This window comes from Sabethes cyaneus, chromosome 3 (genome assembly GCF_943734655.1).
Source record: "Sabethes cyaneus chromosome 3, idSabCyanKW18_F2, whole genome shotgun sequence".
Lineage (NCBI taxonomy): Eukaryota > Metazoa > Arthropoda > Insecta > Diptera > Culicidae > Sabethes > Sabethes cyaneus.
Genome location: NC_071355.1, coordinates 52,284,479 through 52,310,158, shown reverse-complemented (window position 1 = coordinate 52,310,158; position 25,680 = coordinate 52,284,479). Strand labels below are relative to the sequence as shown.

General features: G+C 38.9%; 2 protein-coding genes across 2 annotated transcripts in view; one reads left to right on the top strand and one right to left on the bottom strand.

Moving 5' to 3' along the window:
* Nucleotides 1–3,280: 3,280 nt before the first annotated feature.
* On the top strand, nucleotides 3,281–4,714 carry LOC128743098 (N-glycosylase/DNA lyase). Its single transcript, XM_053839620.1, has 3 exons — nucleotides 3,281–3,457; nucleotides 3,512–3,979; nucleotides 4,033–4,714. Exons 1-3 carry the CDS (start codon nucleotides 3,369–3,371, stop codon nucleotides 4,622–4,624), a joined length of 1,149 nt encoding a protein of 382 aa, XP_053695595.1. The 5' UTR covers nucleotides 3,281–3,368; the 3' UTR covers nucleotides 4,625–4,714.
* Nucleotides 4,715–4,727: 13 nt separating this feature from the next.
* LOC128739584 (uncharacterized) overlaps nucleotides 4,728–25,680 on the bottom strand; it is a 78,035-nt gene continuing 57,082 nt past the window's right edge. Inside the window, exons 9-14 of the mRNA XM_053835080.1 lie at nucleotides 23,551–23,678; nucleotides 8,909–9,189; nucleotides 6,751–8,852; nucleotides 6,555–6,683; nucleotides 5,346–5,705; nucleotides 4,728–5,286 (exon numbers count right to left, since the gene is read on the bottom strand). Coding sequence (XP_053691055.1) covers nucleotides 5,035–5,286; nucleotides 5,346–5,705; nucleotides 6,555–6,683; nucleotides 6,751–8,852; nucleotides 8,909–9,189; nucleotides 23,551–23,678 — 3,252 coding nt within the window. The 3' untranslated portion in view covers nucleotides 4,728–5,034. The remainder of the gene's footprint in view (nucleotides 5,287–5,345; nucleotides 5,706–6,554; nucleotides 6,684–6,750; nucleotides 8,853–8,908; nucleotides 9,190–23,550; nucleotides 23,679–25,680) is intronic.

Sequence of the window (25,680 nt, the reverse complement as noted above, 5' to 3'; positions counted from 1 at the left end):
TGCAGCGAAGATAGAAAAATCTTATTTATTGTATATGAATTTGTAAAATCAATTTTTCTATTTTTGCTCTTTTTGTAATTGTTGACGCACTTTTATGAGCGATATCGCACTTTGGATGGTACAATTTTCCTTGCAATTGACAATAAATCGTTTCGGTATCTTCGGCGCACTTATTGCTTGGAAGATAACGAAAAAGTGCGCCGAAGATACGGAAACGATTTAATGCAAAATAGCACTTTTATGAGCGATATCGCACTTTGGATGGTACAATTTTCCTTGCAATTGACAATAAATCGTTTCGGTATCTTCGGCGCACTTATTGCTTGGAAGATAACGAAAAAGTGCGCCGAAGATACGGAAACGATTTAATGCAAAATAGCACTTTTATGAGCGATATCGCACTTTGGATGGTACAATTTTCCTTGCAATTGACAATACCTGTTTGTGATAATCAATAAACTGATATACAAATAGGATGAGCATCTAAAAATCAGCCAGATATTTGTGAATGCCTAATGCCGCTACTGTGTTACCCGACTCACTGCGAATATGCGTTGTATTCCCGGGATCGTGTTGGTTCGAAAGGTTTCGAAAAATATCGCCCTTGTATAGAAAATATCGTTAATTTTGATCACTAAAAATATTTCATGTGCCAGTAGTACGCAATAATTGTATTGTGAAACTGAATTGTTATTTATGCAACTTTTTACAAATTAAATGCAATAACAAAAGCACAACTTATAAAAAATCGTTTGTTATCGATATTAACTGCATACCGTGTACCCCCGCTGAATGATCTCCTTCAATCTGAACATTTTTAATCTGAACCCCGTTGGTATGAATGCGTTCACATTAAAAACTGATCAAGCGTCATACTCAGTTGACGGTTAAGTTGACCTGGCAAATTGAAAAAAAAAGCAAAAAATCTTAATACGTTTCCTCTTGCTCAGTAACTTCGGCAATATAGCTCATAAGCAACTTATCTCTCTCCAGCACTCTAAATAGACCATTTTAGTTGAAACTGTCGAACCAATTTCCTCTTCTACAATCTGGATGTTCAGAATTCGCGCATATTCGACATGTTTCAAAACGTTTGTTTTTGTCAAATCAAAACATCAAGTTCATAGACTGCGCACCCTGCGCGTATGTAAAAATGAATAGAGTTACCAAATATTCAGATTAAAAATAAATTCGCCTGATCTGAACGATGTGTGTTTCATATTAGCGGGGGTTGAGTGTATGCGTTATAAATGAATAAAACGTATGGTTACGTTTTATTTCAATAATACGCATATTCGCAGTGAGTCAGGTAAAACAGTAGGGGGGAGAGATTTAGCCCCCCCCCCATAGAAAAATGGAGCTGGCCGACCAAATAAAATGGTCGAAAAAACCGGGGGCTATCCACCTTTTCGCGTGCTTAATGGCGGCTAGTGTTTACACTTTTCGATAACGTTTATTTGCTTTCGGGAACCCCGCTCACGTACGCTTGAAAGTTCTACAACAACAATCAAGGCTGGAAATATCAACTTGACGTGAATAAAGTTACCTAAACCATGCTAACGTTTTCCGAAAGTTGTGCCCACTAGCCGCCATTATACACGCGAAAAAGTCGATAGCCCCCCCTAGAAATGCGCGCTCGTTCCGCCAATGCTGCCTCTTCTTCGTTGCGATCGATCTTCTCTTCGATCCAGTTCAAATTACAAATTACTTTAAGAGTACTTTGTTGGTCTGACCGCAGGTACAGACGTTCAAGCTATAGAAGACATTTTATCCAAAAACTTGTGTAAATAATATACTTTGAAAATGCGAGCTCACTACCGCCATCTATTGAGCTTATTGCCACAATTCATCCATAATATCGATAATACCTGACTTAATATCGCATTCTCAACACGATTCTCAATGCTGAATTAAAAGTTAGTTGAAGCACTATGAAATGCTGATTAGATGCTCTAAGCCAGAGATGCCAGAAGTGAAGACATGTCTTCATTTTGAAGACATTTTTGTTACAAAAAAGTGAAATGTCTTCACTTGAAGACATGTGAAGACATGTCTTCACCATGCAATTTAAATGGGCGGAAAGCCGAAAGCAGACAAATGAAGACATTTTTCCTTGATTCGTGAAGACTTTTCAAAAAATCACCTGGCATCTCTGCTCTAAGCGAGCTTTATTGCCGTTACCGGCAGCAAAAGAACGCACACTTTGAACGCTGCTCACACTTGCAGGAAATCTCATGACGAACAGTGAACGAATGTGTGATGATAAAAGGAAAAATACTTCCCTCTCGTGTTATCTCACGTAAAATCCTGCACCGCTGTTCGAACAAACATCAACATGAATATATGTGGAATATGCAAGCGGATAATATGTTAAATATATGTATACCACCACATGAAAACAAAATAAAAGGCAGGGAATTTCCTCAAAATTCGATGTATAGAAGAAATGGGAAAAATAGAACTTTTCCCTACATTCCACCTTGCTATGCAAATCAAACATCCGAGTGAAAAATTTCGGCAGTTTAAGTGGAGCTGTTGGTAGCTGACTCTCAACTACTGTTTACAGCTTAACTGGTAGAGGTGTTGCACTATTCCTGCAAAGCCACATATGGGAGTGTAATTGACAAATTTTTGGCGGTTCAATTCTCGCCAAAGAAAAAAATGAGAAAAATCACAAAAAAAGCAATCTTGAAACGTTAACAGAGGATAAGAATAACAGAGAGAGGAGATAAAAAAGGACGAACATATATTTTTCCATATTTTATGCTTAGCGATCAATAGTTACGCAACAGGCGTTACATTTTATGACTTTTGTAAATCTCAAAGCTCTAATGCGGCTCTATATTTCGCCAAAACTGGCTTTTTAATAGCATTTTATAAGCATATAGATCAAGGCTGCACGATAAGGTGTGCATTACAGGCTAATTAGAAGCTAAATTTCTGCTTCTTTAAGAGCTCACTGGTTACTTGGGACTACTCGCAGTAAATGACGCGTGTTCACGCTTCACGAACATCTGTATATCTGTGACATGTTTTGCAACAAGTTTTGCAACGAAAATTGTTTTCAGTGTATACACTCCTCGCTGTTTCCACTTTTAACCATTTACAGACCCCTTGATTTGTTTGGCGCGCACTCCTGTCAGCTCGTCAGCTGTAAAAGCGTGCCGGTTGATTTTATTTTTAACTATGCACTCTGTTTTATCGATTTATTTCGTAGGTACGATTGGATTGGATTAGGTCAGGCCAGGCACATCGATTAGAGTATCAACACAGAAGAAGTGTTTAACCGTTTTATAATGTTCGTTAAAGTGTTAAGTTACTAAACGTATTCAGTAAATAAATGTAAATTGTTTGATTCGCTTTCGATAATGGCTGGTACACCGTCGTGGTATAAAATCCCCTGTGCAGATAGAATACTTCAACTGAAAACAACTTTGACTGGCGGTCAGAGTTTCCGGTGAGAAGTTCCATTCTAGCACGATTTGAATCTACTAACTTTGTTTAATTACAGCTGGAAACCACAGGCATCTTCCCAGGACGGAGAAGAATTTATAGGCGTATTTGCCAACATTGTGTGGATTCTAAAGCAAAGCAAATCCCATTTATTATATCGGATAATCGGTGAACTTCCGTATCCTAATCTTACCGATCGTGACGTGAGCAGCTCAACCAAACTTCCCAAGTCGGAAAAATCATCTAGAAAAAGTGGCAATCTGGTGAGCATTCGTCTTAAGGTGAACGAACCGAAGGAGTATTCCCGCGCGGGTAATTTACTTTACCCGCTCAGCTATTATGAACAGTTGCTACGCATCTATTTCCGGTTGGACGTTGATTTGGACCGGTGCTACCAGCAGTGGATTAAATGTCATGCACATTTCGAAAATAGTGCAGGTCAGTTCTACGCAGTACGGCAGCTGAATCAAGATCCGGTGGAGAATTTGTTTTCCTTTATTTGCAGTCAGAATAATAACATTTCAAGGTGGGTTAGTTATTGTTTGAATTTCGATAAATATTACCGCTTTTTTGTTTCAGGATTTCCGGTTTGGTCGAAAAGATTTGTACTCATTATGGGATTAAAATTTGCGATTATCAAGGAACACCATACTACAACTTTCCCGATGCTGAATCGTTAGCTTCTCCGGAGGTGGAAAGACATTTGCGCGAGCTGAGCTTTGGTTATCGAGCGAAATACATTCAAAAATCTGCTGAAGAAATTCTTGCTAAAGGTAACTTGGAATGGTTTCGAAAGCTACAGCAGCTGGACTATAAGGAAGCTCACAAGGAGCTGCTCACGCTAACCGGTATCGGACCGAAAGTGGCCGACTGTATTTGTCTCATGTCCCTGAACCATCTGCAGGCGATTCCCGTAGATACGCATGTGTTTCAAATAGCGCGCAATTATTTGCCACACCTGGGTAAGGTGAAAACCATATCGGGACGAATGTATGGTGAAATTGGTGATAAATTTAGGGAGATCTACGGACCAATGGCAGGCTGGGCACAGACTGTCCTATTCTGTGCTGATTTGAGACAATTTAAGGAGAATGTTGACGTGGGAAAGACACAGGCTAGTGAGGAAGTCTCCGACGATCAACCGAAAGCATTTAAAAGAAAGAAGCGGTAGTTACCAATTCCAGTAAAACGACAATAAAGGATTTCCGAAAGTTAATCTATTTTTCGAAAAGGGTAAAAGTACAAAGAAAAAGTGATTTATTGCAGACATTTTAAAATACTTAGCTTGTTTTTTAGAAATCTTTAATAATCACTAAGAATATTGATCAAAAATCGTAACATTATTAAGAGCTAAACTTACAAACGAATAAGACACAGCATTTAAGCGATATTACCGATCGGTAGTAGTGTTATTACTTATTGCGGTAGACAAACTCACTGCAAAATTTGTAATGGTCGATTAATTTTTGTTGAGCGTAATTTATTGTTAAGCAATCCAAGAAAGGTTGTGCGAGAGCACCTTTAGGCAGCTAATACTGCTATAAGATAAACAAACAAACAGGAATTGAATAAAAATCGACGCTAAAGTTTATCCGTATTAGATATCGGAAGAGGAGATGGAAACGGAGCATTCTCTTCGTAGATCATCATCAGTTTGCTGTACTTTATACTTCCTCCGGTAAATTTGCTTTGACACTGACTGCTTTCGCCATCATCACTGCAACTGCTGCTCGTACCACCGGAAGCCGTTTCGCTGAGCGCCAGTCGAGTTGTCAATCCTTCGCCCTCCAGGTCCAGATACAACTGGTCAAGTTGTTCATTTACCAAGAGCGGCTGAGGGTTGAAATAAAAAGAGATTTCCAAATGAATTACCATAGTGAGTGCTTTCCTACCTGGTGGAGACTTTTCAACGCAATCAAATCGGACTCGAGAAGATCTCGTACGGAACGTTCGTCCAACTGGTAACGGTAAAGCAAGTCTTTCGTTTTGCTCACATTGTCCAGCCACGGTGGATTCGGACGACGCTTAACACGGCTTGCGCTCTCCCAGTTGGCGCAGTTTGAAGTTCGCTTGGTCGGATCGTCACTGTCCGATGAGTTTTCCGACTTCAGAAAGCTTGAATAGAAGCTGGATAAGCTTGAAATGTCCATGTCGTCGTTGTTTTCCTGGAGCGCTGGTGACGGGTCACAATTTTTGCAGGAAATTGGTTCCTTTTCAAGCTGGAAACCTCCGCCGACGTTGAAGACCAATGCCTGGAGGATCGGGATAGCGAAAGAGGTACAAGTGAAACAGAATACATTAGTTTGGGTGTTGATGGACGACCTTGTTCGGTGCAAGAAATGTCCGTAGGGGGCAGTATTGGCTAGGGGGATGATTTTGTTTCTTCGATAATTTGTTTGCTAACCCACAAATCACGGAATTTAACTACAGGTTTTTAGTTTTAAAAGAAGTACTTCTGATATTCAGAAACTTGGTATATCTTTTAATCTGTCTGAAAGGGTCACTATTTGGGCATCTAGTAAGATTCTTCAACAGAGCGGCGTAGTATTGTTTTTTCGAAACAGCTTTTTTAACGCATATAGCTGCCTAAGGGGTCTTTTACCTGGTGTGGGATCAAAGAATTCGGAAAATTCTGGTAAAATTATTAATTCAGCAATAAATGGAGCAAAACATATTTTCCTCAAGTAGTTTTGAGACCAAATACCGCGACATGCTCTAATACCGCGCACTTGGTCTAGATCTGGCGGTTTTCTAGTCGAATATACGATATATTTTCAAAAAAACTGGTCGCTAGTATACTTTTTCAAGCTTTTACACATTATTGACAGCACAGAAATGTGCATGTTGTGTTGGGAGATTGCTGATTTAATGCCAGGTGTGCGGAATAAGGCGTTCAAATTAGACGCGCAAAATTAGAGCAGAATTAGGGAATCATGAGACCTTGCAATAGCATTAGGGAGTACTTTTCGAAATCTATGGGTATGGTGCTGATTCTTTTCCTTTCAGACAAGTCAAAATTTTACCCGTTCAAACCTCAAGGCCGGTGCAATACTTCCCCTATTGAAATTCGAGTCCTGAATCGGCTCACGGGAGTCACATACCGGGGCCGAAGTTGTTGCAAGCGGCACCGAACATCTGCCGCCAGGTCCTAGCGGATGGGTTGTATCGTCCACCTGTACAGCCGTGCTGACTGTTGTTGACTGCTTTGCCGTGTTGAATCTGGATTGCTGCTGTTTTAAATGGGTTCAAATGATTTCAATAAGTTGCATGTTTTGACAATTAGTGCGAGTAACATACATTATGGTGGTCGGTGACGAGTGCACGGGGAGTAGGAATCGACTGATAGGGCATTGCTTGACACATCAACATGGGATGATAGAACACGCAATGTTGGTGAGCTTGCAGCTGGGGGCACATCACACCGGTCATGAGCGGGAATGCGATCGGATGCACAGGAGTAGGATTGTTTGGGTTGATCTGAGGAACTACTGAATGAAGATTCTTCTCTTGGATGAAGCTGGAAAGGGCGGTGCTCTGTATGGCCTGCATGTTTGTAACACTCACTGCAAACGGGGACCACACTTCACTCACGTGAGAAAGTACGCGTGAGGATGAAGACAGTTGTTGATTATGCATGGCCGCCGTAGTAGTCAGAATGATATCGCGTGGATCAGTAGAAGTGCAAATTGCGGGCACTGTCAAATGTGTGCCGTCAGGTTTAGTGTTTGTGCCATGCTGATGCTTGACGCATTTTGGTGTATCTTCTTCCCAAGAGAAAGACGGTCCACGCTTGATTCCATGGTTTTCGACAGCGGCGGAAGCTTTGCCGGAATTATCTTTCGCGGACACATCGCGGGCTAGTACCTGTGCGTCACGATGCTTCTTCAGCATAACTTTTTGCATATCTTCATTGTGTTTGTATAGTAGTTCTTCGGTTAGTGCTGGATGTTGAAAAATTCCTGGTAGTGCGTTTCTGTTACGGTTAGTATTTGTTTTACCAACGTTTAAACTAACGTCTATGGAACTGTTAGGTTTCAATGAATCTGATACATTGATAGCAGGGCAACTGTCGAAAAAGCGTTGGATGTTATCATTATAGTTTAGCTGGTTGTAGCTTAGCAGCGATTCGGAAATTGTTTTATTATCCAGTACCTCGTGGTGCGGGGACATCTCTCCAATGATCATAGAGTCGCGTCTAGAGGAAGTGAAATCCGAATCTCCAGGCAGGTTGTGCTTCACTTTAGATGTGGCCATTTCAGTTATGAGCTCTTCCATGTAAGCAGTCAGGGTTTTGCATTGTTTTGACAAAATACGCTTCTTTTCGTTGGAAGATTCAGTTATCGGTTTCTTCAAAAGTTGTACAATTTGTTCCTCAATTGACTTCGCTTCCTTAAGTAGCTCTTCCGAAAAGCTGTCTGACGTTTGATCCGAGCAATTAGCAGCGAATATGTCTGGATTTGATGGTCCTCTGAGCACATGATGGTTGCCAATAATGAACTCAATCTCTTTAGTCCACGGATTTATAAAACTGACCCACTCCGTCTGAAGTAGAATATAGCACCCATTGTTCGTAAGAAATCGACTTGGTTGGCTGACCCAAGAGCCGGTAATTTGTCCTTTGGTAATCGCCGATTCGCATGCTTTTTTGAATATTGATACATCCTCAGGATGATACAGCTCCAATATCGATCGACCCAAAATATCTTGGGGCAAATAACCGATTGATTTGACGGAATTACCATCCACGTATTTTAGTATTCCACCAATCGTGTGTCGGGTAGTAAAACGTAATTCTTTATTATCCAATAATTCATTAGGCACGTTATAAATACTACAAACTGGTGTGGCAGAAACTACCAGTATAATATTTGGAGTATTTTTCGACGGAAGCTCACTGCCCTCTGTTGGTGCTTGACGAAACATCAAAGTTAATCGATACGGTTGGTAGCCAACCGTAGATTTGGTGATGCCAAAGCCTGTATTTCTCAAACCTCGATACTTCCGTAACATGACGTATAGGAAATTTGTCTGATCCTTCTGGCTAGAGCGACTGCTGGTGTCCCCTAGGGAGATTACCGCGTTTGAAGTAATTTGATCAGCGAACGTCGCTCGGTCCCGGGGATGAACAAAGTCAATGAACGATCTACCGAGCCACATGTCTCTCGGGAACCCCAGACTGTGCGTAATGTTTGGTGTCGTAAACAGCACTGCACCATCTTGCATTGATACGATGCAGCAGAATCCGTCGTCTGCTTCCGGTTTGCTGGCTGCACTTCGGAGTTGTTCGTCCACACTGTCCCATGGTTCTGGAGTTTCGAACATGGTATCCAGCGGACTTGGCGTGGTCCATCGAGCTGGTTTCTTCAGTGTATTACTATCCATAGATGTAGGAGTTTCCCCTGAAAAAGAAATTTGTTTTGCAGGCAAGCTTACAGTAGGTAACGGTTGAATTTACCTTTATTATCAATAGCGTCCTGTTGAGTGGAAGTTGATGCACTAGGCTCTGTCTGTTGAACACCGGATGTTTGATCACTGCTATTGGTTTGAGAAGTCGAAAGCGATTCGTTTTCTCCGAGGCTTGAACCAGTGACAATTGATGCGGTGGAGCATTTGAGCTTTTTCTTTTTACGATTTTTATCCTTAATGCGTCTAATCAAACGGTGACCTACATCCGGTTTGGTCTGTCCACGGGTTCCGTAGCCGCTACTACTGGATAAACAGCTTCGGGCGCTACAACTGGGAATAGAGACGCGTTGGAAAGTTAATTTTTTCAACCAGTTATTACATGTACGTATAATACAATGATTAGTATGTACTATGAACAGATAGTGAACTAAATTGTTATTGACTTATTGAGTTTTGTGGTCAAGTGAATGTCAATTTTTTATGATCTAATATTGATGACTGACGGATGATATGGACATAAAATCAAACTAAACAAACATTTATTTCGCTCAAAGCGCTTGAAGAAAAGAGAAAGCAGCTCTTTAATGAAACTAGCTTTTAATAAACATTTTAACTTTTTTAACAATTAATTCGAAATTTAATTTTTTGGAAGTCTGTTCATATGATTTATCTAAAGTTTTAATAAGCTGAATCAAGTGGCTCTCCAGTTATAGTGATTTATTAGTGGGATTAAAATCAGTACCTTATGCATTGCTTGTCGTGTTTCAATAATCGAACTTTAATTGGCTTGTTGCCTTTAAAAGGGTCATTGGTTACAAATAACATTAAAGCCAAAGCACGTTCATCGCAAATATGATGTGCCATTGGAATGTCCTTCTTTTTTTACATGAATGGCAACAGGCACGTGTAGTGAATAGCATTGGTAAGGTAGAATATGAGCAGATCAATAACTTTCATAGAATATATGAATTGGAAACGTGCTTGTTATAAACTTGAACATAAGGCGAAACGGTCGCTTTTAAATTTTAGCATTGTTAAGGCGCTAATGAAGTCCGACATATCTGGCAATCAAGTACCGTCATCCGGGGATACTTACAACACTTTTGAACTTTGACTTGGTATAACTTTCGAAGTGTACCGCTTAGGTTCAAGTGTAAGTAGCCAAAACTTATGAGTCCGAACTTATGAGAAAAATATCAGCTGAATGAATCTGTAGAATGAACCGAAAATAGGGGTGTTGCAAGTTACCCAGTAAACGGGGTTACTTGCAACACTTTTCTGATTTTGCATTTCTTATGATTTTAACTTTGATTTCAAACCGCGAATGACTATTTTTAGATATTTTGAGTATATTTGTAGTAAAATAAGGAATATTGGAGGCATGTTTTGTTTCCCAATTTTGTCTATCGCCATTTTAAAGATATTCGGTGAAAATGCAGCATTTCAGCGAACTCCAAATTTCCGTTTCAAGGCACGTGGAATTTTTCACAGTTTCAATTTTTCTGGAGATGGCAGTAGACAAATTAACATCGTACAGATGCAAACATACTTTGTACATACTGTCTATTACGATAATTATCTATTTTACAAGTGCTGTAAGCCGTGCCATATTGGAAGTAACAACACGAATTCATCGTTTCTTCTCCAAGTTCAAATTATAAACAAAGCTCAAAGCTGCTATTTGTTAGCTTATATGATGCACTGATTGTGTACAGGAATCAAACGATAAAAAATAATTTCATGTCAATGAACAGGCGCAACTTTACACATCAATTTTTCCTACTCTGATAATGAAATTACTTTCCAATCGTATAAAAACAAGCAAAGCAAGCAAATGATATAATGGATTATACTTAACTAAACAATAGGTAAGCGTCCCTTCTTTATAACGGAATTGACCACAAATGATTATGTGAACAAACAAATGCATTAGAGCTGTCAAAAGTGCGATGCGCAAAGATGTTGCAAGTAACCCCGGTGGTGCAAGTATCCCCGGATGACGGTATATAATTCTTTAGCGTGTGCGCCACATATCCCGTAAGGTCGAGTAACGTCAGAAAGGTCAGATACGACATTCTGTGTGCTACTTTCGTGAACGAAAGATGTGTTTTGTTTTGGGATACGACAGCACGTAAGTTAGCGGCGTTGACTCACTGTCTTTTGCTTCGCGAAGGTTTAACTAGTTTACTTTCTCAGCTAACCGCTTGTTATAGAGTAGAAAATATGGCACATACGCAAAAATTTCTGTTTTATTTGTATGACATCATAAAATATATTCATGCCTCTAAAAATTTCCACATATCAAATTTTGGTTCCATTTGCTTAAATAGTTCTTGAGTTATGAGGAAATTTGTGTTTCGTTTGTATAGGAGCCCCTCTGTTAAAAGACGGATGGGTCTCAGTACACCATAGAAAAAAATCCTGCCTTCTAAACCCCACCCCCATGCCAGATTAGCTTCCATTTGCTTGATTAGTTCTAGAGTTATGAGGAAATTTGAAATTTATTCGTATGGGAGCCCCCCTCTTAGAAGGAGAAGAGGTTTCAGCACACCATAGAAGAAATTCTTACCTCCAAAACCCCCCATATGCCAAATTTGGTTCCCCTTACTTGATTAGTTCTCGAGTTTTGAGGAAATTTGTGTTTCATTTGTATAGGAGCCCCCTACTTACGCCCTCCTTAAAATTGCTATCTTATCCTCCCATGAAATTGCTGGTTATTTTATCTATCCAACGACATATGAATTGTTCAATTTCGCTCTGTACTTTAGTAATTATTAGTATTTAAAATCTTTCATTTAAATGTTACACTTCTATTTTCGTTTACAGAAAGTGCTACCCAGTCCCAGTATAGTAAACAAAGACGTAATCCTATGTCAAAATCTTACCCAGATAACCGATAAGCATTGCCAATGCAATTTAAATGCTAGCCAATAAGCATTTAAGGCACTTCAAATGCTGCTTAAAAACTATACTGGCAAAATATGCTGCAGCTATACTGCTAACCCTCTAGTGCTTTCAATGCTGATTATCAACAAGAATAACTTGGATAGAATTGTGGATGCTAATTTACAGCAGCTGTACAGGTAAAAAGCTGATATACTGCAACGTGCAGTATAAAATGCCAGAAATTCTACTAAACGATTGATTTATTGCTTATATTAATGCTTATTAGGTTAGCTAGGTATGATCAAATATTCAAATCCAAAGAAGCCGAGCACATTTTCGTGGAAGAACATCCCATTACTTCTGAAAACATCGATTTTCTCCGCCCTGTCGACAATACTTAGAAGCTAAATGTTGCGGAGTCTCTTGAAATTTTTCAAGAAAATCCATCTAAGCTCCTAAATAATCAGGCGGGTGGTAATCTTTTACGAGAAACGGTTTTCCGAACAAGCTGACACGGCTGGTAAAGGCTACCCTGGAGTGAGTGATATGCTACGTGCGTGCGGGGGCACTTTCGAGTACTTTCGAATTGGGCAGAGGGTTACGGCAAGTAGATAGACTCTACTGTACTCGTATGTTATTCAACATAGCTATTGAAGGTGTAAACCGGTTAACGGGCATCAAAGTAGTTAACTCCTAGCCTTCGCAGACGATCTCGACATTATTACTAGAAACCTTTGGACGGCGAAGGAAATCTACGCCACACTAATAACGGAGGCTAGGAGGATTAGACAGTGACTATTGACCGATGTACTGGAAGTGCTTGATTAGTTCGTATAACTGGGATCTCTGGCTAATCAGACTGGTAGTCTTCTATGAGCATGATACTGTAACCTTGCTTATGGAAGACATACGCGCTGCAGGCATTACTTGTAAAGATTCCCATCGTACATCTGGCGAAAGTTGGGAGATTACGGTGGGCCGGCCACCTCACAAGGATGCTGCACGACTGTGCACTTTAGTAACCCCACCGGCGCCAGGAATGGAGGGACCTGCAGAGACTATAGATTACAGAGGCGACAAGGTACTCAAAATCCGCTAAATTTTGAATCAAAGCGAAGAGTTACCTTTATTTGTGATGGTACTCTCCGTTTGGATTCAAAATTTAGCGGTTTTTGAGTGCCCTGTCGTCTCTGTAATCTATAGTCTCTGTAGAGGGACCCAACGTGCTAGATGAGTTGACCAAATTAAAGCCGATTGGCGACGAGCAGCCCAGGGCCAAGTACGGTGGAGAAGAATTCTTGATACAGCAAGAACAGCAAGGCTCTATGCTGCTAGAAGTAAGAAGAAAGCTATAGAAGTTTGATTTTTTTTTATAATTTTTGTAAATGACACACAGTTTAAGAAAAATGGAAAAAAAATCTGAGGGGTTGTATACAGAACACGACCGCATAGGTGACGTAGGACTACATAAGTCTCGTTGTAGCGATAGTAGGATGTATCCATGTATGTAATAATACGATTCTTCATGTACCGTGAAAGTAGAATCAATATATATAGAATGCCAGTGTCGCTGCAGTGCTTGTGGTAAACATCACACATTTGAAAATTACGTATTTACACTGTATGCGCATATGTGTGAGTGATCGATTCGAAATGGGAATCTGATTGTCAAACTAAAAAGGCAACCCAATAAAAAATCCTTCTGCTTTTCCGTAAATCACGTATAGGATAAATCACCCGATTTGGTCGTTTTGGGGTATTTCGTCGGCAGGAAAATTTTCTATTGGGCAATTTGACAATGTAGTTCCCGTATCCAAGACACGAACCAGCAACATGTTTGCCACCAAAATATCCATGAAACACCAGTGACACTGGCATTCTATATATATTGATTATACTACCGTGAACGTACCATATTCTGCGCAGTTAAGACATTTTTATGATTCTTCCGCTATTCTAAGTATTCTAGATTTAAATTAACAACGGGGATAGCCTCAACGTGTAGTACTACGGTCTATAATATCTGGTAAAAAATATGGGAATTATAAGTCGACCAACAATTGAGTATATTTTGCGTTTTGTAAACTTATCCACGGTGCCTAATTCTGCGCACTTTCTTGCCCATGTTCCTAATTCTGCGCATGTTTGCTCCTAATTCTGCGCACCCAAAAAGTGAAAATAAATACTCCTGCCATGCTGGTTACGTCTTTATACGCTGAAAGCACACCAAAAAATGCGGCATTAGCCATTACCATAATTGAATTCATGCCCCGGCCTTCTTGTGCTGTCCGGGTGGCAAAGGAATATTGTTATCATTTTGATTGCTTCATTTTAAATATTTTATTCTCGTGAATAAAGGAGGGAGAATTGATTCGGGTTTTCTGCATACTGAACATTACACTTTAGACTAATACTAAAAATTGTGTTTTCATATAGAAACCACTGGCCCGCTCTCTGTCGGCCCCATGAGGTTGGACATTAAAAAAAATAGAAGACATGGTTTCATGAATTGGCGCTCGTGGGTTCGGACCCCGAGACACAGCACATCAGGATTCAAATCAATGCAAGTTAAAGATTCTACTTGAATTTTCATGTCTCTATACCTCAGCCATTTGGGTGTGGTTTCGTATTCTTTCGCGCTTTCTTGGTAGGATACATTACTGCGCAGAATTTGGGACATGAATAAAAAATCTGTGCCTAAATCTGCGCATTATTGCATCGCATTTTTCTAAGGAAAGCAATGCATGCAATCACTCTTTTTGTCTCAAACATGACTAAAACTAATTATTCTTTCTATGCTGGGTAATTTGATCATTGCAAAGAATTTCGATCATAAATTTGTTAATTTTCTAGCAGGACAATCTTAGCGTTGGTGCTAACGACAATGTTTTCTGCCATATAAAATACTTTCAGATTCACGTTAAATTATTTCGCTCTCAAATATTATGGTCCATTGGTGAATAACGGCGTAATATTCACCAGACATTTATTAAAAAATAACGCAATGATCATAGTTATGCACAATGTTAAAAAATATTTAGGGTAAAGAACTAGTTTTAAGCAGTCTAAGCGGGTCACTGATTGTTTTACCTTATTACAAGCGATGGGTTGACTAAGTGGGGGATATCAGCATACCAATCTTCTTGCTATCTTTAGTTCTTCAAGCTGTTACCATTGGAAGACACTATTGTTGAGCTAAGCTTTTGATTTTTCGCTTTAAAAGTTGGAGCGGCGGAACTAATTTTGAACACACCGAACCCATTTTCATCCGCAAGGTGCTATTTTAAGCAATCCTGAAATCTGAATTTTTTTACGTCCCCCCTATTCCCCCTATTCAGTAAGTTCGCGTTCCTATCCGCGACCTACTAATCGGCATCTGATGCGTAATCGGCATAGCGTATCGGCATAGATGCGTAAAATGCCATCTGTCTAAATTGTTTATCGGGGCATACACTCACCGCACCGTTCGGCAAACGGTATTCGTCGTCTCTTTTATTCTCTGGTGTTCTTATGGGAAACTGCGAGTTTGACGTCTCACTCGCTGTTCATAAGGATGGTGGGAGAACAAAAGAGGTAAACGTATAGCAGTATAAACGATCCGAGTACAAACGATCAGAACAGTGTTGTTAAAGCAAATAACATTGAAACACATCGTTGTTTTATTAAATCACTGAGAAAATCTTCGAAAATTATTGAAAAAGCTGTCTTTTGTGTTGTTTTTAATAAAGAAAAATTAATTATGAACATACATTTCTCTTGAAAGTATTGAACCACGTTTTCACCATAGGAGGTTTCAGGTAATTTCAAACTTAAAATTCTTATTTCCAGAACCGAAACAGTGTCTTGGCAACACGATAGTTCATCAGTTGTGCCGCAGCTGCTGCTAGTGGTGAACAGGTTCCGTCAATTCAGAATTTGTTTTCAGTTTTGTTAGAAAATAATAAAACTTTTGGCTAGTGACAAAGCCTTAGATAATAGAAAAAAAGAGAGTGAATAATATGGTATGGGACAATTGAGTGCTTGACTTTCAGAGTGGTTGTAATCAGTGCTGAAAATTTGATGAATTCGTTAGTAGCGAGGTGGCGATTGCTGAAGAGCAGTTGAAAAATGTACGTTTTTGGACAACAATTTTTAATTCATCATATTTCTTGTCGGAAACCCAGTAAATTGTGTTTGTGTGAATCAAATGTATGGTTAAGTGATTTGTGAAGATGATCCTATCAAAAGATTTTGAAAATATGAATAAAAAAGTGCATTTTCGGATCATTTATGTTCAACTGATTAAAATAGGTAACACTGCTTAACTCGTTCCTTACCCTATATAAAGAAAAATGCGCAGAATTAGGAGCTGCGCAGAATTAGGGGCGGTCACGGTATATAACCTACATATGCAACGTTTATCAAAGTAGTAACATTGTATACGTTCAATCTTCAACAGATTTCGGAGTTATTTCCATGAATTGATTGAATCTATTTTATTACAATGAATCGAAGTCACACTAAACCAAACAGTAAATAAATTTTCATGATCTGTTTCTACGTTGAATAGTGCTTATCATCTAGTAATCGGTAGACGGTACGCGCGAGTTTTCAAAAAGCTGAAAAATTTGCGCAAAACTTTTCTGCAGTTTACAATAGAAGAACACTGATAAAAAAGCATTTACAAGCTGCAAACGTTTGGAAGTGGCAGAAAATGTCGTCCGTGACCAGAAAACTTATTCCCGCCATTTGTTGGTCGTCCGCAACGGCGAAAAGTTCAACTTTTCCCTCGTTGCCTGTGTTATTATGGTATTAACTGGGCAAGAAAATATAATAAACTCTTCAATCGTTGTGTGATCTTTAAAAGGACCGATTGTTTGATTATCATAATTCTAGCTTGCAATAAACTTGCACTAACGCACCTAACGTAATTCTCTTTTCGGTAAATCGAAGTACCGATAACCGCTAACCAGGCACGGCTTGTTGCAACGGACTAGCCGGAAAGCCTCAGCAGCTATGCGATCGACGAAGCCGTTGGCGTAGGGCCATGAGTCACGATGAAATACCAGTCCAGGTGGCCAACTACAAGTGACGTGGCATAATTCTGGTCGTTTTGTTGTCGCGAGCAGCATATTTCCTGCCAATTCCAGCACTTAAGCAGCCATATATTCCATCACGGCAGCGAGACGAGTGCTCCAGCTCCGACACGCTCAGCATACTTTCCTTTCCTCAGCAGCCGATGAACGTGACCAACTGATAACGATGTGCACCGTAAGGCAAACAATGTTTCAAATACAACCTTTAAAATTATGCCACGGGTAAGACTCGAAAGCTGCCTGTCCGATGTGTCGCCAACGAAAGCCGCTGACCGACTGACGATGCGCAGTAAAAGGCATAGCAGCCAAAACCATATCGTTCACTGGCGGATGAGTCGATGGATTCTTCGGTTTGTTGGCGTCTCGCTTGGTGAATTTGGATGTCTTCGTTGCCTTATCCGGGGAAGCAGCAACAGCTCAACAATTTTCGATCGGATTCTATAGATAGTAAATTAAATACAATCATAAGGAAGCTTAACCTATAGCTTATATCGTATATATTTTTGTCATCCGTGCTAGAGAAGCACTGACGTGGGAAGGCAAAAAAATGATAATAATTCAATTTTCCAATGACGGGCATTGAAAATCAATAGTTTTCTATATTTTCAATATTTTCCAAATCGATTTTTCGATCAACTGGTTTAAATATCTTGGAAATCTATCGAAAATTGAAAATTATAAGCCGAAACGTGAAAACGCATTTCCACTTTGATGACGTCATTTCCAACAACCAATCACGAAGCGAGAATTCTGGTAAAACATAGGTTCATTATTTTCAATTTTTCAATAGTTTAACATCAAGAATCCATACTTTTCTTCATTTGGGCAAATTCTTAGAATATTTTTCAATCGATTGGTGTAAGAATATTGAAAATCGATCGGAAAACCGCTGAGCTATTAGCGCTCAAAACCTATCATTTTTCATGACGCTCGCATTTTTCGATATTTTGGAATGACACCCTATCTGAAAACTTGCCATAAGACGTAGTCCTACGTCAAAAGATGGCTGAAAAATTAACATTTTGCCTGTTTTCCTTTTTTCTCTGATTGTGTTTTTGCTTAAACGTCAAAAAAGTCTTGACCAAACTTCTACCAAAAAAACAAAATAGATATGTTCCAATACATTGATTAGGCCATTACAAATATTTTATAAAGTTTTTGTCCTTCCGGTGTTCGGCCACTGAAGCAATCGAGCAAAAAAACTTGGGTTTAAGCATTTTTATTTAAAGTTTAAACGTGAAAACCGAATCTATTCTTGCTTATAAGATATACGTTATTATTTTCTATGCAAAAATCTACGAAAAAAAGACAAAAACGAAGGAAAATATTTTGATTCAAAAGTTTTTTTAAGGAAAATGTATGGGATGTCACGTCGGTTCGTCGGTGCTAGAATACTCATGTATATGGTCGTTTTTCATACGCTTCGCGTGGTCGGATCGTTTCAAAAATAGTATCAATAAAGGTGAAAAAGTCTGTAGAATCGAGACGTAAAATAAAAATAAATTACTTTTTCGAAAATTTTTGGTCGTTTATGTCCCCATTAATTCATAATCTTTTAGTGCTAGTGATTTCACGATGATGGTACTTTTCGTTCTTATGAGTTATGGTCGCAAAAAATAACGAAATTCTAAAATGAAAACCTCTATTGAATAATTCACGATAACATCGGTTCGCTGGAGAGCGCTGGAGTTTGAGCTAACTAGGAATACTCACACTAAGAGATACGCGGAAACTAAAGCCAACGATTTGGCATCAGTGTACAAAAACTGCCAGCACTTGCTGCGGAGCAAAATGCTGTAGCAGTGTGACTTGATTGTTTTCAACATATGATCCGCTTCAGTTTTATTCACATGAATTTTGCACAATAGAGCGATATATCTTTCAACTTAATCAGTGTAAAATGCATTGCAAAGCTTTATACACACTGTGTCCGAGTACAGTGGACCCCCGTTCGTTTGAACGATACCTCATGCAAACTAACGGGGTTAGTTTTTAATTTGAACAACTGGTAATCCTAAATATACTGGAGCTTGTGTGAACTGGCTGCCCTACTCTTTGTTATTGTTTTGGTGGTTTGAATCAGTTGGCAGTTGCAAGCAGCGAATATTTCATTATCCGACCGGATTTCTATCATAATCGTTGGGAAAACGCAAAGTGAAACAGATTAAGCCTGCTAGATTAGTACAAACAAATCGTGTTTATGCATTGTCTGCATAAGCAAATGATGTCATATTGAGAATGACATTTGAACCATTTTTAATTTGCACGTCGTGCAAACCAACGGGGTTCAAATTAAAAAGTGTTCAGATTAAAAACGGTCAAACGAACGGGGGTCCACGGTATAATATTCAAGGTGCGTGACAATAGTTTAAGTAGATTTCATAACTATTTCAATACTTGTTAATCAAACATTTAAGCAAACAATATGCGTGTTAGATTGGCTCCCTTTTGACAATTCTCGCTGCTCGATTGGCTCCCAAGATGGCTGCTTCCGCGTATCTCTCACCTCTGAGTATTTCTAGAGCTAACGCATTTTGGGTCTACACCAGAGCTGCCACAAATACAGATATTTGTGCATGCATAAATTTGGGACCCATCAATTATTTCAGTTGCTGTGGTTTCTGGCTCTACTAATGTTCTTGAATTTTAAAGTAGTCCATAAACTATGTATGTTATTTAAAAGATTAGATCGAGAAAATTAAATACTCCGGAGAAAACGGTAGGGTCCCAAATTTATGCATGCACAAATATCTGTATTTATGGCAGCTCTGGTCTACACGCTTCCGTCACGCACAACCACAGAGAACAGACATCCATTCAGGAACAAAATTTTCGGGAATTTTTGGATAAAATTTTAAATTAAAATCACCTAATATGCTAACGACACCACCACTATCGTTTCCCAACTAAATGATTTTTTTGATTTGCACACTGACAACCTTTGGCTCCTCTGGCGCTAGTATATATGGACTATATGCGTTATGCTAGCGCCAGAAGCTAGCTATTGTGAGTTTAGTGTAAAATTTTATGCGCCTTTAGCGACACCATCACCATAGTTTCCCAACTAATTTGACATAAGTTTTAACCAAGTGGGGACCTTTCGCTTGGATGTCTGTTCTCTGTGGTACAACTATGTTGGGTTAAAAAAAACAATGCCAGTAGGTTATTTTAACCGAGCTTTGAGCCCAACATCTTCTGCCAACTAGGTTTCCGGCTTTCACATAGAGGCCTTGAATGATCAAGTCCACTATTGATTGATTGATATATAGATTAAATATTTGCACACGTGTCTGCCTGGTTAGAAATTATAGATATGCTAACATATACATTTTTTCTGACAGTCAAGCAGCGCTTAAAGCACTTAATTTAGCACTTGTATTTGTAATAAAAGCTAGTATGCACACTTAAATTTTTTTACCGAACTCTGAGCAGCCGAACGTTCGGTAAAATTCGATGGTGCCAATCGACGTTTACGGATCATTAGTAATGTTTGGCATCATGCAATTTTTTACCGTACGTTCTGTACTTGAAATGGGACTTGAAATAAGTGAAAAATTTATCACAATAGATCAATGATACATGTACAATGTACATGAAAAAAAGTCAATAATTGCACTATAAATTACACTGGATATTGGGTTTGTATTGGCCCTGAAATTGCTTAAAGCTGTACTTTGAATTGGACTAGAAATTGGAGTATACAATTGAAAGTGGACTTAAAATGGGACATGACATTCAAAATTAAATTGGACTTAAAACGAATTGAAAATTGCACTTAATATTAGCCTTGAAATCGGCCCCCCAAATATATCCAGATATGACCAAATCTAGATAGCAGATTTGGCTTCCATTGATCTAGTTATTGAACTCTAGTGTCATTTAGGTTATCGCACGATAGGTTTTTGTTCATGGACGAAATTGGCCACTTGTCTGGGTGTTCCCGGAAGTCCCCGCAACTTGTCCAGATATAATCAACTTGGCGCTAGGTAGTTGATCTAACTTTCAGTGATCTAGTTTTTAAATTCTGGCGTAATTTGAGGTGTCGCACGATAAGTATTTGTTCACGTTCAATACTGGCTATTTCCCACATCGATAACTTAACCCGGAACATTACCGGTTGGTCCTAATACCGCGTAAAGCTCCTAAAATGGTTGGTAATGGGCACATATTGCATAAAAAATCATTACCGGCTGTGATTTACGTTCATTTTGGAAGTGTCATTGAAGATTTTTATTTACTTTATATGAGCAATCTGCCCATTAAAACTTCAAAAAGGCGTAACTCAAGAATTCGTCGATCGATTTGTTCAAAAATTGGTTATATTGGTTATATTATATTGGGTGTAAGATGGCAATACAAACCAACTGGCATTCTCCGTTTAAATGGCCTATTTTATTTTTTAATTACGGTATTTTGAACACCGTGGGTGCTTATTTTACCCCTGCAAACCGACATATTTTTGAAATGTTATAAAATTTAAAAGAATCACTAGAAAATATTTTTAAACGATTCAATTGGCAAAGTACATGTTCAATCGTAAAAGATCTGTAATTTATAAATAAGCATCTTTTATTTGTTTAAAATGCTTATTTTCCGATGGCAAAATGTTATAAGAAATCAGGGCTGTCAGAACGATAATTTATTTCATGGAATTTTTCCAACAAGCCCGTGATATTTTATGTTCAACGCTATAATATTACTTTGTTTCGGCACAATTCAATAGTTTGTGGGAGTTTTTTAACGAAAAGCTTTTTCGCAGCTGTGAAATGGAGGGGTGCCCATCTTGCCACGGGTGCTGATCTTGCCCCGGGTCCCCCTACATGTATTCGAATATTCACATACCGTGAACGTGCCATATTCGGCGCAGTTAAGAGATTTTTATGATTCTTGCGCTATTCTAAGTATTCTAGATTTAAATTATCAACGTGGATAGCAGCAACGTGTAGTGCTACGGTCTATAATATCTGGTAAAAAATATGGGAATTATAAGTCGACCAACAATTGAGTATATTTTTCGTTATGTAAACCTATCCACGGTGCCTAATTCTGCGCACTTTCTTGCCCATGTTCCTAATTCTGCGCATGTTTGCTCTTAATTCTGTGCACCCAAAAAGTGAAAATAAATTCTCCTGCCATGCTGTTTATGTTTTTATACGCTGAAAGCACAGCAAAAAATCCGGCATTAGCCATTACCATAATTAAATCCATGATCCGGCCTTCTTGTGTTGTTCTTGTGTGGCCTCATTTTAAATATTTTATTCTCGATAACGTGAAGGGCGAATTGATTCGGGTTTTCTGCATACTGAACATTACACTTTAGACTAATACTAAAAAGTTTGTTTTCATATAGAAACCACTTCCCCACTCTCTAACAACCCCATGAGGTTGGACATTAAAAAAAATAGAAGACATGGTTTCATGAATTGGCGCTCGTGGGTTCGGACCCCGAGACACAGCACATCAGGATTCAAATCAATGCAAGTTAAAGATTCTACTTGAATTTTCATGCCTCTACACCTCAGCCATTTGGGTGTGGTTTCGTATTCTTTCGCGCTTTCTTGGTAGGATACATTACTGCGCAGAATTTGGAACATGAATAAAAAGTCTGTGCCTAAGTCTGCGCATTATTGCATCGCATTTTTCTAAGGAAAGCAATACTTGCAATCACTCTTTTTGTCTAAAACATGACTAAAACTAATTATTCTTTCTAGTTATGCTGGGTAATTTGATCATTGCAAAGAATTTCGATCATAAATTTGTTAATTTTCTAGAAGGACAATAAAGCGTTGGTGCTAACGATGATGTATTCTGCAATATAAAATACTTTCAGTTTCAAGTTAAATTATTTCGCTCTCAAATATTATGGCCCGTTTGTGTATAATGGCGTAATATTCAATAGACACTTATAAAAAAATAACGCTGATCATAGTTATGCACAATGTTAAAAAATACTTATATAAAAAAAAATGCGCAGAATTAGGAGCGGTCACGGTAATTTCACGCTAATCTGTCATAGATTTACGAAGTTACATGCATCTTTCTAACGACGTATGGCAGTACATACGTCATAAGCATAACATCAACAAAAGATTTTACGTATTTTTTCTAGTAACGAAGTTCTCCATAGTCCTGATCGTCGCATTGTCATTTTCCATTTTATGAGTTTTTTGCATAATCAGCATATAACTGACAAACGACAAGTCCTACAAAAGTGAATTAAATAGAAAACTTGTTAAAGTCAAAGTTTTTTTTTCACTTGGAGTAACAAGAGTGACATTTGAAGTAATTATTTCAGAAAAAGGTTATTTAAAAAACAAATAAAATTTCAAAAACTGAAACTTATTTGAAAAACAAAAATGTTGAAATCTCATTTTGCTGACATATTTCTTTATTTTGTTAACTTCGTGGGAATGGAGTTAATAACAGTAAATTTCTGCACTTATGTAACTGATTCTCACACGTTTCGGTCATTTTTGAGATTATTTATCAGTGGAAATATTCTTCTGGCGTTTTCATTACGCATGCTACGAAACGCATTTTTTCAAAAAGGCCATCAAAAGAGCCTAATCGTTCCACAATGTTCCAAGGCTGTCATTTGAGTGACTAAATCACCGTTTGTTACGCAACCATCCCACAGTTGGGTCAATCATTCATTTAAGCAAGCATATATCTCGGTGATGCATGAAATTCACTGTTCGGTTATGTAAAAATCCCACTTCTGTCTGCTCACCTCCACTGCGAACGACTGTTGCCACTGGTGGAATATTCTGACTCGGACACCTTTGTGGTGTGAGTCGACTCAGCTGGATCCAGACTCATTCCGCCAGAAATCATTACGCTTAACCGATCAATTTTGCTCTACTCGATACACTTAACCAAGATTTTGATATAATCCTTAAAATTGGTCGCACCCGGGTTTGGTTTCGCTCGGTCGTCACTCGTTGTTTCCTTTGCTGATCCGTTTTCTCCGTGACCAGGAGCTTTTTGAGCTGATTTGAATTTCCAAATTGTTGATGTATGCTGATTTAGTTTCACTCGTTGTTTTCACTCAGTATTGCGTAGTTTGAATTGTAGCACACATTCAGAACGAATTTGATTATTTTATTTCTTGGCCAGCTAAAGCCCACATGCACCAGATAAATCACCGCAAATGCACTTTGTCTGACATACTTATGTGTATACTGAATTGCACCTGGCAGTAAACTATTTTCATTTGTTTCGATCACAGCAAAAATACATCCAACACTTAATTTAGTTTTCTTATGAAGTGCTGATAGCAATATTCACATGTAAACTCATGTGCCCTAACGGGCGGGGCGAATAAGCACCGGAAAACCGTTTATTGTAGCGCAGTTTTCCAATTCGGTAACGATACTCCACAAGACGACTAGACTGTCGACGAAGAACTTAACTCCACGACCGGTAACCGTAGACTGATCGAGCAGTCACCGCCAATTGTGTCGGCCGGGATTGCAACCGGAGAACTAAGCCAACAACCCGGCTGACTACTAAAGAGGATAGCACGGGGCTGTGGCTGTTAGAATTCTCGCGGGTGCACGCCAGTCAGCCAACAACGTCATCACGTTTCGCCTTCTCATGGATTCTCTCGACGCGACCACGACGACGGCGACGACGTCGCACACTGCATACGGACGCTAGGTCAGTAAGTCACACGCTGCGCCACGTGAGTGTCGTAATAATGTTTGTTTTGCTGCTCCTCCGCCCCTCCGCCTCTTGTAACCATCAAACAAGCTTGACGTTTGAGACGGTTGTTGGCTATCGGTTCGAAACGCAGCGGCCCATGAGTAATGAGTAATGTGGAGTAAACTGCGGGATGTCGTCTCACGTAAGCATCGTCTGAGGATACTACTGGAAGGCTGAATTAGTTTGTCATCTTGACTTCGACATTGCCGGATAATTGTAGTACCTGGGGTTCAACTTGCTTTTAAAATTGTTTCTTGACGTTTAGTTGTTGCTTTTGATTTGTTGAAATAGTAACTTAAAAGTTTTCTAAACTTAACTAGAAATAGAAAGTATAAGGTATATCGCATTACTGTCTTCAGCAAAGTTATTCACAATAAAATGTTTTAAAATGTTCTGAAGAAAATATAACCATAACTACTAAAACTGTTATTGCCATATTATTAAGAAAATCGGGAGCTTGGGTAAAGAGGAACGGTACACAATTTCTTAAGCGTTGCTTTAATGACCCTATATTACTTAATTTTTCACTTTTTCCCCTTCACGACTTGTCTCGTTCTGTTTGGGTACTATCAACATCTTTGTTTTATTGTTTTCTTCTACAGTTCCCTCCGACGATTGTACAAAACTACCGTTAAAAAAATTAGGTTAGAGAGTGCAATTCTTGCTTCACAGAGGGATGGTGTGGCTGTCAAACTATACATTGTCCATGTCCCACTCATTGGTTTTGGTACTTTTGGTTCTGGTACTTACTTAAAGGTTGATTCATAATAAAACAGCTGAAACTAATTAGAAAGCAGTTAAACACAGCCTTCCAGTTATAATTTAACTATTATTAACTGTTATTTTCGATATACTGGCTGGTTCAAAGTTGTCGCCATCCATGAATGTTTAGTCCGCAAAATTTTGACAATTTCACACCCCTGTTGCTTCAGCCCATCCAATGTCACGAAAGCGACCAATGTATTACCCGTTATTCTGACACATGATTTTGACTTATCCAGCGTCGCACAAATTAACTTAACTAGTTTCATCGGAAAACCATATCCTAGCATTATATGCCACAGCTCATTCCGTTTAACTGAATCATACGCCACCTTAAAGTCCACAAACGAATGATGAATCTGAAAATTGTACAGGGTAAACATTTGATCCGTCG

What these genes read in the sequence shown, in the direction of transcription:
- LOC128743098 (XM_053839620.1), top strand. Translation starts at nt 3,369, where the DNA reads ATGGCTGGTACACCGTCGTGGTATAAAATCCCCTGTGCAGATAGAATA. An exon ending in ACTGGCGGTCAGAGTTTCCG is followed by an intron (nt 3,458 to 3,511) that starts GTGAGAAGTTCC and finishes GTTTAATTACAG; the next exon opens with CTGGAAACCACAGGCATCTT. An exon ending in CAGAATAATAACATTTCAAG is followed by an intron (nt 3,980 to 4,032) that starts GTGGGTTAGTTA and finishes TTTTTGTTTCAG; the next exon opens with GATTTCCGGTTTGGTCGAAA.